Genomic DNA, 12,256 nt, shown 5'->3' with positions numbered 1-12,256 from the left:
ACATTATACATATATATATACATACATATATATACATACATATATATTATACATACATATATATACATTATATATAATATATATATATATATATATATAACATACATATATACATACATATATATAATATATATATATAGTCCGGCTACTATACTAATCGGTAGCAGGGCCCTCCCGTGCTACAATTTTTTCGATGATGCGGCTTTCAAATCGACGATCGGCTCCGTTAGACTTGATCTATACTATTAAAAGTATTTGAAAACTAAATTTCATAATTTTTCGACATCATTTGACTAGTGATCAAAAGATCTCAAAATTTGACAATTTTAATGCCGATGTGGTGTGTTTGTGAGTTTAACGGTGTAAAACAATCCAAATGCGATGAAAATTTTATAGAAAATTCTTTTCACTATTTAGAGCAAGATCAGTATATCTGATCTTGAATTTAAATCTTTTATCATCATTTTTCATGAGATATTTATTTTCAGCCGTTCAATTTTAGGACTACTTGTTTGATAGTTAAATGATATCGAAAAATTATGAAATTTAGTTTCTAAATACTTTCAATAGTGTAGATCAAGTCTAAAGGAGCCGATCGTCGAATTGGAAAGCCGTATCATTGGAAACAACTCGGTAGCACGAAACGCTCCGTGCTACCGATAGTATAGTAGCCTAGTTCTATATATATATATATATCATACATATATATAATATATATAGAACTAGGCTACTATATCTATCGACAGCACGGAGCGCTCCGTGCTACCAAGTTTGTTTTTCGATGATGGCGGCTTCCAAATCGACGATCGGCTCCGTTAGACTTGATCTACACTATTGAAAGTATTTGGAAACTAAATTTCATAATTTTTCGATATCATTTACCTATTAAACAAAGAGTCTAAAATTAGACGGCTGAAAAATAAAATTTCATAGAAAAATGACGATAAAAGATTTAAATTCAAATCAGATATACTGATCTCTCTAAATAGTGAAAGAAATTTTCTATAAAAATTTCATCGCATTTGGATTGTTTTACACCGTTAAACTCACAAACACACCACATCGGCCATTAAAATTGGTCATTTTGAGATTTTTTGATCACTAGTCAAATGAATGTCGAAAAAATCTGAAATTTAGTTTCAAATGCTTTCAATAGTGTAGATCAAAGTCTAACGGAGCCGATCGTCGATTTGGAAGCCACATCATCGAAAACTTGGTAGTGCACGGAGCGCCCGTGCTACCGTAGCAAGTCCGGACTCTATATATATATACTAGTATATATTCTACATATATATATATATAATTATATATATATAACATACAATATATATACTATATAATATAATATATATATCATACATTATATATATATATATATATATATATATATACATACATATATATATATTATACATACATACATATACATACATACATACATACATACATATATATATATATATATATATATATTATAATACATACATAACATACATACACATACATATATATATATATAATATATACATACAATACAATACATACATACTATATAATTATATATATATATCATTACCATATCATACATACATATATATATATATATATACTATATATTATTTATTATATATATATACATAGATAGATAGATAGATAGATAGATAGAAGACAAGTTTATACAAAAATTTAAATTCGGAAAGGCTTTTTATATAGGTTGACAAGGTCTGTTACAAATGCATGCAAATAGGTCAGGACGGAGCACGAAAGAGATTTAAAATAATGAACTCGATGAAACTCAATTAACAATCAAGAATGCAGAGCTTCAAAGATTAAACGATTCAAATAAACACGATAACATGAACGGAATTTTAAATAATAAATGAAGGATCTATGATCGAGAAAAAATGGTTTTCAAATGTTGAGACATTAATTGACAATTTACAATTAGATGGAATCGAAATCAGAAACAAAAACGAAGTTCGCCCTTTCTTAGGCATTTTGTCGACCATGTAACGGGCATTTCAAAAGTATGTAGAATTTGCAAAGTTTATATAGCCAAATCATATAGAGAATACAAGATACAAGATTAACAATTCAACCAATATTAATTTAGATTATTCGAAATCAGATTTGAATGATCTTAGAAATATCATTAAAGAAGAACACCTAACAACAATCACATAAATATGGATAAAGTTATTAGGTGTAGAGACGAAAATGAAAAGAATAAACCTTCTTAAATATAGAAATGTTGACAACAAAATGTCGTCGACGATGAATCGAAAATGCCGATAGATGAGGATTGCGGCGAAGGCGGCCTCGGATGACGGCGGTGATGACGGTGATCGGAACGACAACGTGCGCACGCAAGCGGGGGAGGGCGTACGGACGCAAGCTGGAGAGAGGGAGTCGTGCAGGGGAAAGATAGATGGGCTGGGTTAAGGTGCTGTTACGAATGGGAAGCAAAACAGAATTAGGTATTAGGGATTAATTAGACACAATATGCCGCCGAGTCCCTCAACAATAGATATTTACAAAATGGTCCAAACTTTAAAAGAATGAGGGCCAAAAGAAATAGTGTAGGGGTGTTACAAATAATGATATGGAAAAGGTTGAAAGTGAACTAGAAGGAAAGAGAAGTCATAACAAAACTTTTCTAAGATTTGGGAATGTTTTGAAGAAGTAGAAGTTCTTGAGAATAAAGTCTTAGTGAAGAAGATTATATGCAAATATTGTCAAAAGATGTATTCAAAACCAAAGACGGGCACAACCACACAACTGAAAAGGCATTTGTGCTTGAAATATCAGTTTAAAGATCAAGTTTTAATCAATTTTACACCAAGTGAAGCTCTAGATAATGGGGTAGAATTTTCACTTGTCCTGTGATTTGTACTACCATTCAATGACTTTAATATTCTACTGAGCATGACTATTCTTTTAATCTTTGCTCTATTAGCTATATCTCTGAGAGCCTTCTTGGTTCACATTCTGCTGCCCCAACAAGGTAGCTCGTGTTCCTGGTATCGCTAGAAGTGATCGCCGATGCCTCACACATGGAGGGGCAATCTTGCTTCTAGGATAATGCGTAGCACGCCTCCGCAAGCCTCATTTGAACTCTTTATTTTTATAATATTTGACCTTGCTTATTGCATGCGATTTTTCAAAACAGTTGTTTAATGCTTTCGAATCAAAATATTTGAAAAATACATATTTCTACTAAAAGAATAGACTTATTTCCAACATTCTAGAAGCAAGATTTATTTCCAATAGTGTGCATATGCGCTTAGGTGGTATGCAAGTGCATATGCGCTTATGTGATATGTAGGTGGATATGCGGTTCATATAAGTGTAAATAACGTAATGATTATTACAAAAATATAAAAAATACTTGAGAGCCAAAGAAAAATGAATTCATCATCATAGAAGAAGAGAAATAAATGATATATAGAATTTTTAATGACTTTACATATTTTAGATCATTGGAACAGTTTAACATCAAAGTTTTATGCAATATATTTAGGAAAAAAAAAAAATCCTAAAAATAAAATATTCTATAATCGAAATCAATCAACAAAAGTATATGTATTATGTATGATATTTTATGTGTTAGAGTAGCTATTAATCGATATGTCGTGCTAAGCCTACTTACCTGCTTAAACTTCACTATAGTAGATTGCTTAATTATGTGCTCATTATGCATTTCTAAATTATATGCGGTGCAACCAAGCATCCACATCTGCATATGCAGGTGCATATAGAGGTGTATGCACCATCTTTTCAAATAGTGATTTATAGATATGGTCATGCTGTCTTACATGAATAAATTTTTTGCAGGAGAAAACATTTCTTCAAGATGACTAATCTCCCAAGTGATCAACTTTTGCAAATGGAGACGACATGTGGATCTCTTCTATATGAGCTTCAGGTACTATGAAAATTTTTTCCGTAGTCAATAATTATCTACTTTCTTCCTCTTTGTTTTTGTTAAAGATATGTTACAGAGGATGTGCTATAACAATCCAAATTACCCTGAATTAAGACTGTACTGGATAATCCCTAATCTAAGCCCATCAAATACCATATTCTGTAGCATTTGCATATAATGATGTAATTGCTTAAGTTCTGTTTGGATGGAGAAAGCCAGAAAATAAGGAGAGAAAGCTATTTCTCTTACTGGGACTAAATTTTACGGGACAATAGAAAGTTAAGAAGAAGAAGAAGGAAATAGACCCAACTTATTTTCACATTTCTTATTTTCAGAGTTACCTTTTGCTTTATAGAAGAGAATCGGTTTGTGCTTTTCATTTGGTCGAATCCCGTCTCTCCCTCCCTCTCTCCATTTAATTGTTTACGATGCTTAGAAAGTATAATTCATAGTTTTTTGTTCTGTCCCTCTCTATTACTGTGGTGTTGTACATCTAATTGTTAGTAACGCTCAGAAAGAATAATTTACATCTTTGCTATCCTTTCTCTCCATCTTCTTTGCAGAACAATTTTAGAACTTGATATTATAATTGTCTACGACTGATGAGATTGTATGCATATGATGCATTAGTAGTGTATTGATGTATTTTCTCTTTTCTCTGTTCTTCAACCTATGAAATAGGTTTTCTTTTATGATGCCCTAATAGTCTCACATTGGATGGAAACGAGACTATTATTGGGAATATAAGGGCCAAGGGATCTAGTAGTAATAACCGGGCCTAAACATTTTAGGCCGGTGATCTAGATCCAGTGATTTACTAGTGCTTGTTAAATCATATGAAATGACCGTCTTGTCTTTAAATGCTTAAGCTACAAGCGAACGGTGTTTTTATATTTTATCTTCAACACTCCCCTCACATCTAGGCTCAAGATTTTATATAGGTCCAAGACGGGACTTGAATTAGATGGGAGGAAATTAAATGAGACTAGGGGTTCCGCAGAATTTAAACATAGGACCTCCTGCTCTGATATCATGTGACATTATGCTTTTGGAGAATAACAATTGTTTCATATAATTTAACAGTGCCAGTGGGTAGAGTTGTTAAATCTTTTCCTTTTGCTCTACATCCAAACAAGGTAATGAAAATATAATATCTTTTGCATATTTTCTCTCTTTTCTCTCTGATTTTCTCTCCTTCCCAAATTATCAAATGAGAGCCATTGAGAATCCCTGCCGACACCTATCATATAAATGAATTATTTGTTTAACCATATCATCTGCTTGTCTGTAGATAAAAATTCAAAAGTATGCATTTGTTCTTTTTTGTAGAATAACTTTATAATTATGGGCATTGTTTTGTCTTGTGAATGCTATTGAGTGCAGGTGATATGGGATGAAGTTGGTGAAACCGATGCAGAAAGGGACAAAATGCTTCTCGAGCTCGAACAAGAGTGCCTGGAAGTCTATAGATGCAAGGTTGACCTTGCCAATCGCTGCAGAGCTCAGCTGCGGCAAGCCATTGCTGATGCTGAAGCAGAGCTTGCGGTCATCTGTTCTGCAATGGGTGAGCGACCGGTTCATATTTGGCAGGTCCGTTTCTTTTATTAACACTTTACGCTCAAAAGAATTATTTGCTTGAAATTAGAGTTTAAAATTTTCATGCATCTGCATCATCTAAGCGGCTAGTTTGTTCCTCTTTATTTTGCTAATCAGGAGAGAATTGTATGAACTACTCTCTTACTTCAGCAGTTTCTGCTAAGATTATCAAGCTGTGTTCTATAATTAATAAATCTTCATGCACTTGAGTGCTAGAAGTTATAATGGGAAATTGTAGGTTAGTTTTACTAGTAGTAATTCGGGTGATCTTATCAGTCCACTCAGAATGCTGGAAGTTTGAAGGAGGAGCTCAATGCCATTACTCCACAATTGGAAGAGATGCAAAAGAGAAAGATGGAAAGATGGAACCAGTTTCTTGAAGTTATAGAGCAAATAAGGAAGATCACACTTGAGATCAGGCCTACGGACTACACTCCTGCCAAGTTTGTTGTTGATGAATCTGATCTATCCACAAGAAAGCTTGAGGAATTGCACAAGCAACTGCAGTGTCTTCAAAAGGAGAAGGTTGTACCTACAGCATTGAGCTTAAATAAGCTATAGCAGTGTAAAACATGATTCTTGTTGTTTTTTGACTTACAAATCTCTTTCATCTCAGAGTGATCGCTTAAAGAAGGTGATGGATCACTTGAAGAGTTTGAATTTATTATGCGAGGTACTTGGTATAGATTTCAAGCAGACAGTTTCCGATGTACATCCGAGCTTAGATGGAGTTGAAGTGTCGAAGAACATGAGTAATGAGACGATCCAAAGGCTGGCTTCTGCAATAGAGAAATTACGAGAGATTAAGCTCCAGAGAATGCAAAAGGTAAGTGCTTTAGTTGAGTTACGCAGAAAATGGTTTGATATTTCAATTGCTTATAGTTTAGAATGTGGCAGCTTCAAGATCTCGCAAGTACCATGCTGGAGCTGTGGAATCTCATGGATACTCCAATCGAAGAACAGCAGCTGTTTCAGAATGTTACACGCAACATTGCTGCAGCAGAAGATGAAATCACGGAGCCTAATACCCTTTCTATCGATTTCCTTAGTTATGTATGTGGATTGCATAAAAAAAGGATGGGAGTTTTAGTTTTTCTTCTATAACGTCAATAAACTCCTTGAGTTAAGGTAGTGAGAGCTCATGTTTGTTGCAGGTGGAAGCAGAAGTGTTGAGGCTTGAACAACTAAAAGCGAGCAAGATGAAAGATCTTGTACTGAAGAAGAAATCTGAACTGGAGGAGCTTCGACGACGGACACATCTTGTTGGGGAAACAAATTGTGAAGGAGAATTCGCAATTGAGGCTATTGAAGCAGGTAATATTAATAATACAATCAAAATTGATATGTTGATGCTATATTCCCTATTATCATGCATAAAAATTTTGATCCCAGTTTTATCATCTATCCATTTGTATTTCTTTTGTTGCATCTGCATTATTATGTATGCAATCGTCCATACCATCTTTTTCTTATCTCTTCTATTGCAGGGGCTATTGATCCTTCTTTAGTGCTCGAGCAAATTGAGGTCCAAATTTCAACAGTTAAAGAGGAAGCATTTAGCCGGAAGGATATTCTTGAAAGGGTCGAAAAATGGTTGGCTGCATCTGAGGAGGAATCCTGGCTTGAGGAGTACAGCAGGGTTAGGCATTTGATCAACTGTGCAATCAAGAGCCCATACATTTCTGCAACTACTTATGTATCTTTGTATTTATACCTTAGGATGAAAACCGATACAATGCGGGAAGAGGTGCTCACCTTACACTCAAGCGGGCCGAAAAAGCCCGAGCTTTGGTTACCAAGATTCCGGGTAATCATGTCATTTTCAACTGCTCTATAACATAACATTACAATTCTTGGTGCTACTTGGTAGTTGGTAGTTTTTCATCTAGTTTACTTCATGTCTGATTGATTCCATGACGGTCTTGAGCAGCAATGGGAGATAATTTAGCTGCCAAAATAACTGCATGGGAGAAAGAAAGGGGCTTGGAGTTTACTTACGACGGAGTAAGGATCTCTTACTGCATCTTTCATTCTTAAGTTGAGGTGAAAATGGATAAATTAATTGCAGCTAACTCGTGTATTTACTTTCATTTTTTTGAAATGCAACTCAATTCGAGAATTATAGTGCTGCTAGTGTCAGAGCCATATTAATTTGGTATAATCGTTGTGTTAGTATCAAATACGGATGTTCTATTTGTTTTCAAATATACATAAAAGGTTATATTAGGTGTAGCTGGAAAATATATGGCATGAACTAATTAAGAGCTTTTGAGAAGTAATGTGAGCATATCTATTGTATTATACTTGAAAAAATTATACATGTTTGTGATGTGGATACAGATTCAGATAGAATATTTCATGTGTTTCTGGATGCTACATAAATATGGATATGGGTCCCAATTCAAGTTAGATTAGCTAATGTAAATTGATATCCTGCAAAACTTCATATTGGAATCTGGATTAGATGGTTACTATTCAACCCATTTTCATTTGTAATTCTCCAAGCAAAAATAGCAATAGAAAATCTGGTTATTCATGATTTCGTTACTTGATTTGTGCAGGTTCGCCTTCTTTCCATGCTGGAAGAGTACACCATAGTGAGGCAGGAGAAAGAGCAAGAACGCAAGAGACAGAGGGTAATTTACGCCTTCTGAATGCAAGTAGTTTTGTACTAGTCTGCATTGGTTATAAGATTACCCCTCATTATAAGTCTTATTGCAGGATCAGAAGAAACTTCAGGGCCAACTTATAGCTGAGCAGGAAGCGCTCTACGGATCGAAACCAAGCCCTTCAAAGCCTCAAAGCGCAAAGAAGATGCCGAGAACTTCTACAGGAGTTCCAAGTCGGCGGCTCTCTCTTGGTGGAGCCATAATGCAACCGCCAAAGCCAGATTTGCTGCACACGAACAAGTCAATCCGTTCAGCGAAGAAGACAGATGATATTGGTACCTTATCGCCTGGTAATATATATATTTCCTTGGACCTTTTACAAAAATGTACCTGCATAATTAGTTAAATGAATACCCACGTAAAGTTAGAATTTAAGTGCATGACCTTTTATACTTGTTTTCGGATTTATACTCCTGCAAAGTTTGCATTCACATATATGCTCTTTGACATTGATTTTATTAGAAAATACGGTGTCTAAGGGAGATTCAACCACTTCATGGGAGTATTTGGTTGTGAATTACTCAAGGTAGATTAAAGATTGGCTTTTGTAGATTGATCCTGAGTTTCTAAGTTCTGTTGTGCATTTTTAGCGAAGATATGAAAATTCAAATAATACTAGCATATATGAATACTTTTGTGGTGTTTTATTTGTCTGTTAATTTTAAGTTCCATTACAAAGTTATATCTTTGTTGGTTACTGTACTATTTGCCACACCATTTTAAATGATCTCAGGTAGGAGAGGCTTAGATCTTGCCGGCCTCCCTGTAAAGAAGCTATCTTTCAATCCAGCGAATCCTCCTCGAGAGGCAGAAACACCTCGAAAACCCTTTGCTCCAATCGTAATTGCGAGCAACGTTCCATCCACCCCCTTGAGGCTGATCTCCAATGAAACCGAAGAGGAGAACAAGAACAATCTGAAGACTGCAATGGCAGCCCCACCTCCTAAAACTCCTATGACTGCTTACATTCCAATGCAGATGGCGATGACTCCTGCTCCAACCTGTCTCATGTATGAAGCAGCTGCGACGGTGAAAGCACAGAAAGCAGAGGAGTTCACGTATTCATTCGAAGAGAGACGGCTTGCTTTCTGTCTTACAAGATGAGAGGAGCTAAAATCTTTTGTTGTTTCAGAAATATTGAAGTTTGAATGATGTTGTTTTCTTGCCAAAGTACGTCGATGTCACAAGTCGACCGCAGTCGGCTTTCATTTTGTGAATTGTGAGCTTTGAAGTTTATCTTTTGTTATTGGTAATGAAAGGTCAATACAATCATGCTTGAATGAACTCTGGTTTTATGTTCTTCCAAAAATTTGCTACATTGCAAATACGCTTCTGCATATTTTTTTTTTTTATTATTATTTTTTTTGTGTAAAACTGAATTTTCAAAATCTCCTCATTAATCTATTAGCAAAACCAAGACGAACGTCCTTTGCTCCTCTTCTCAACCGAAAGCTTTAAGCTAATTTGAAGTTTGCTAATTTCTGTCCATAAATCATAATCTCGTTATTGAGGTAATTTGTATTTTATTTGGTTAAGACTCATATGTTTGGTTGATACTTAAATTTGGGCTGCAAAACGGATCGGGTGATTTGTTGGTCGCCTGCCCGGCATGGCATAACTTGAATGCGAGCCGACCCAGAGTCGCGGCCCATTTGAGCCATCCCTACCGGGTCAGCCTGGCCCATCATAAAATCTAGTTCTAGGCCAATGCCCTCCCTCCAAATAATATTGTATTAAAGAAAAAAATTAAATTTGATCTACGGACCAAAATCATGTTAGGCCAATTTGCATAAAAAATCCATTACCTTTGAGATTTTTTTAAAAGTACCGTTTTGGATTTTTCACATTCGTTCCGAATTTTCAAAAAACTGACCAAAATATCCTTGTTCATTTCTCTCCCCTTCTTTTTTTTTTTTTTTTTTTTTTTTTTTTTTTTTTTTTTTTTTTTCTCTCTCTGAAAAGGGTGGTGGAGGTGGAGGCGGAGGCGGACAGAGGCGATTCGCCTCGCCTTTGCCTCGAGCGCCCTCGCCCGCGCCCGCGCACCCCCTGCTTTCCACGCCTCCTACCTTGCCGAGGTCGCAACGCATTTTTTTATTTCTCTCCAACCCTCCTCAACTGCCTCCGTGGCTCTCTGCGACAGTAACGAGGACGACACTGTGTCCTCTTCCTCTGCCTTTGCCCTCTACCTCCACTACAGCAAATTTTCTACCTACCAGACCTACTTCTGGGAACCCGCCGTCCTCACCACCACCGTCGATTATGAAGAGGAAGCACTTCTTGGCGCTAAGAAGCTCGCTGGTGAGGGAGGGGGCATGTAATATACCGAATCCCGGTGCGTTGTATTGAACTTTGACCAAGTCGGCCAATACGCGGTGAGGGATGATTTGGAGAGGTCCATGTGATGTTCTGAAGAGCGTCGGAACGATTAGAAGAAGCATCGGTGAAACTTGAAGAAAGTTCGGAGTGAACGACAACTTTTGAGAAATGATTGTATTTCCAAATTTAATTGTGTTTATAAGAAAACATTTAATTGTGTTTATAAGAAAACATTTGTAATTCTCCAATCTTAAAAGTGTTTTACATGTATAGAGGAGTTTTGGTTGTGTTGGATTTGATTTGGATGGAAAACCGAAAAAAAATTAGAGTTTTTAAGCGAAAATGAGAAGAACATAAAAAGGCTGAAAAAAGTGCTCACAGTGTTAGGGTTCGGACCTTATCCATATAGTGGACTCTGGTTGTGAAAATGCCTAAAATGGCTACAGGTTCTGGACCCTGAACCCAAGGTCCGGACCCTGCACTTTTTGGGTGTTATAAATGGGTCCCCGCAGCCTCTCTCTCTCTTATTTCTACCACCCCACACATGTGAGAAGTAGGGGAAACACCTCTCTCTCCGTCTCTAACACTTTCTCTCTCTTTCCCTCTTCTTTGCAACCTTTCCACCAAAGAAAAGATTGAAAGGAAATGAAGGTTGCTTGGAGGTGAGGCAAGCTCTCTAATGGTGGATCAAGCTTGGAGAGTGTTGAGTCAATTCGGCGCAGACACGTGGTGCTCCGATATTCTACCTAAAGAAAACTATATTGCTGTACACTGGGAGATCGGAAGGGTTTTTAAGGAACGAACCGCCATGCAAATTAAGGGAGGTTACAGTAACTGCAAGTAGTTGCAAGCGGTTCTGATCGGCTGAAAGTGGTCTGGAAAATCAGGAATAGTGGCCGATCATGTATAAGTGATAACTGATCACAAGGGGTGATCTATAAATAGGTCAATAACGCCCTAAAAAGGGGTCTTTTCCCTGTGAACAAAAGACCGCCCTTATTTCCTTACAATTTCTCGCATTTTTCTAGGAGTAGTCTACTTCTAACTTTTACTTTCTTGCATTTACTGTTTTTTCCCTAGGAGTAGGTCCTAAGTAGATCAACCGAATTTGTATGCCATCCGGCACACTCAACCCTTGTACTTTTCCTCAAGCTTAATTTCTAGGGCTTTCGGCTCTTCAAGCCGACCAACTGGTGTGTGTTTCTTCTATTCGGCTCATCTACCGAGTCAAATCTGTAGCTGGTTTGTACATTCGGCTCATTCCAGCCGAACCGAATCTTTAATAGAGTTTTCGAACTCGGCTAATCCGATCTCTCGTCAGCCGAATCGCTTGATCCAGTTGATGGGCGCAAACTTCGAGGGTCACTATCCACAGCCGTTTTTCATCCCGACACGCTCCCCGAGAAGGATCTTTGACTAGGTCAAGGACCAGGGAATTCGACACGCCATAATTTTTGGCACGCCCAGTGGGACACATTTAAGGTAATTTTTATTATTTATTGATATAATGGCTGATGATAATGCCATGAATTTGCGCAATAGAGTCATTCCTAGAAGTTCTGGGAGCGACCAACAACCCAGTAATTCGGATAATGCTGGGGAATGCCAAGCAGTCTTACCTGCCGAGGGTGAGACTAGCGGTCAATCCGACCAACAAGAGCCTAGTTTGGCTCAGGCGCTTGGACAAATGACTCGGGTCCTACAAGTTTTGGACCAGAATAGTTATAGAAGCACTGCACCGTTAGATGCA

The 12,256-nt window shown here is 36.8% G+C and overlaps 1 protein-coding gene across 2 annotated transcripts in view; it reads left to right on the top strand.

The window, feature by feature from the left end:
• LOC109722148 (65-kDa microtubule-associated protein 3-like) overlaps positions 1-9,474 on the top strand; it is a 47,297-nt gene extending 37,823 nt beyond the window's left edge. For both annotated transcript variants that reach the window (XM_020250043.1, XM_020250042.1), the window contains exons 2-13: positions 3,835-3,925; positions 5,309-5,515; positions 5,798-6,046; positions 6,138-6,347; positions 6,419-6,574; positions 6,676-6,835; positions 7,009-7,160; positions 7,241-7,328; positions 7,452-7,525; positions 8,083-8,157; positions 8,243-8,480; positions 8,924-9,474. In XM_020250043.1, coding sequence (XP_020105632.1) covers positions 3,854-3,925; positions 5,309-5,515; positions 5,798-6,046; positions 6,138-6,347; positions 6,419-6,574; positions 6,676-6,835; positions 7,009-7,160; positions 7,241-7,328; positions 7,452-7,525; positions 8,083-8,157; positions 8,243-8,480; positions 8,924-9,294 — 2,052 coding nt within the window. In that variant the 5' untranslated portion in view covers positions 3,835-3,853 and the 3' untranslated portion in view covers positions 9,295-9,474. The remainder of the gene's footprint in view (positions 1-3,834; positions 3,926-5,308; positions 5,516-5,797; positions 6,047-6,137; positions 6,348-6,418; positions 6,575-6,675; positions 6,836-7,008; positions 7,161-7,240; positions 7,329-7,451; positions 7,526-8,082; positions 8,158-8,242; positions 8,481-8,923) is intronic.

Source organism: Ananas comosus, linkage group 16 (genome assembly GCF_001540865.1).
Source record: "Ananas comosus cultivar F153 linkage group 16, ASM154086v1, whole genome shotgun sequence".
NCBI classification, from domain to species: Eukaryota; Viridiplantae; Streptophyta; class Magnoliopsida; order Poales; family Bromeliaceae; genus Ananas; species Ananas comosus.
Note: the sequence above shows the minus strand (reverse complement) of the source record. Positions and strands in the feature narration are given on the sequence as shown.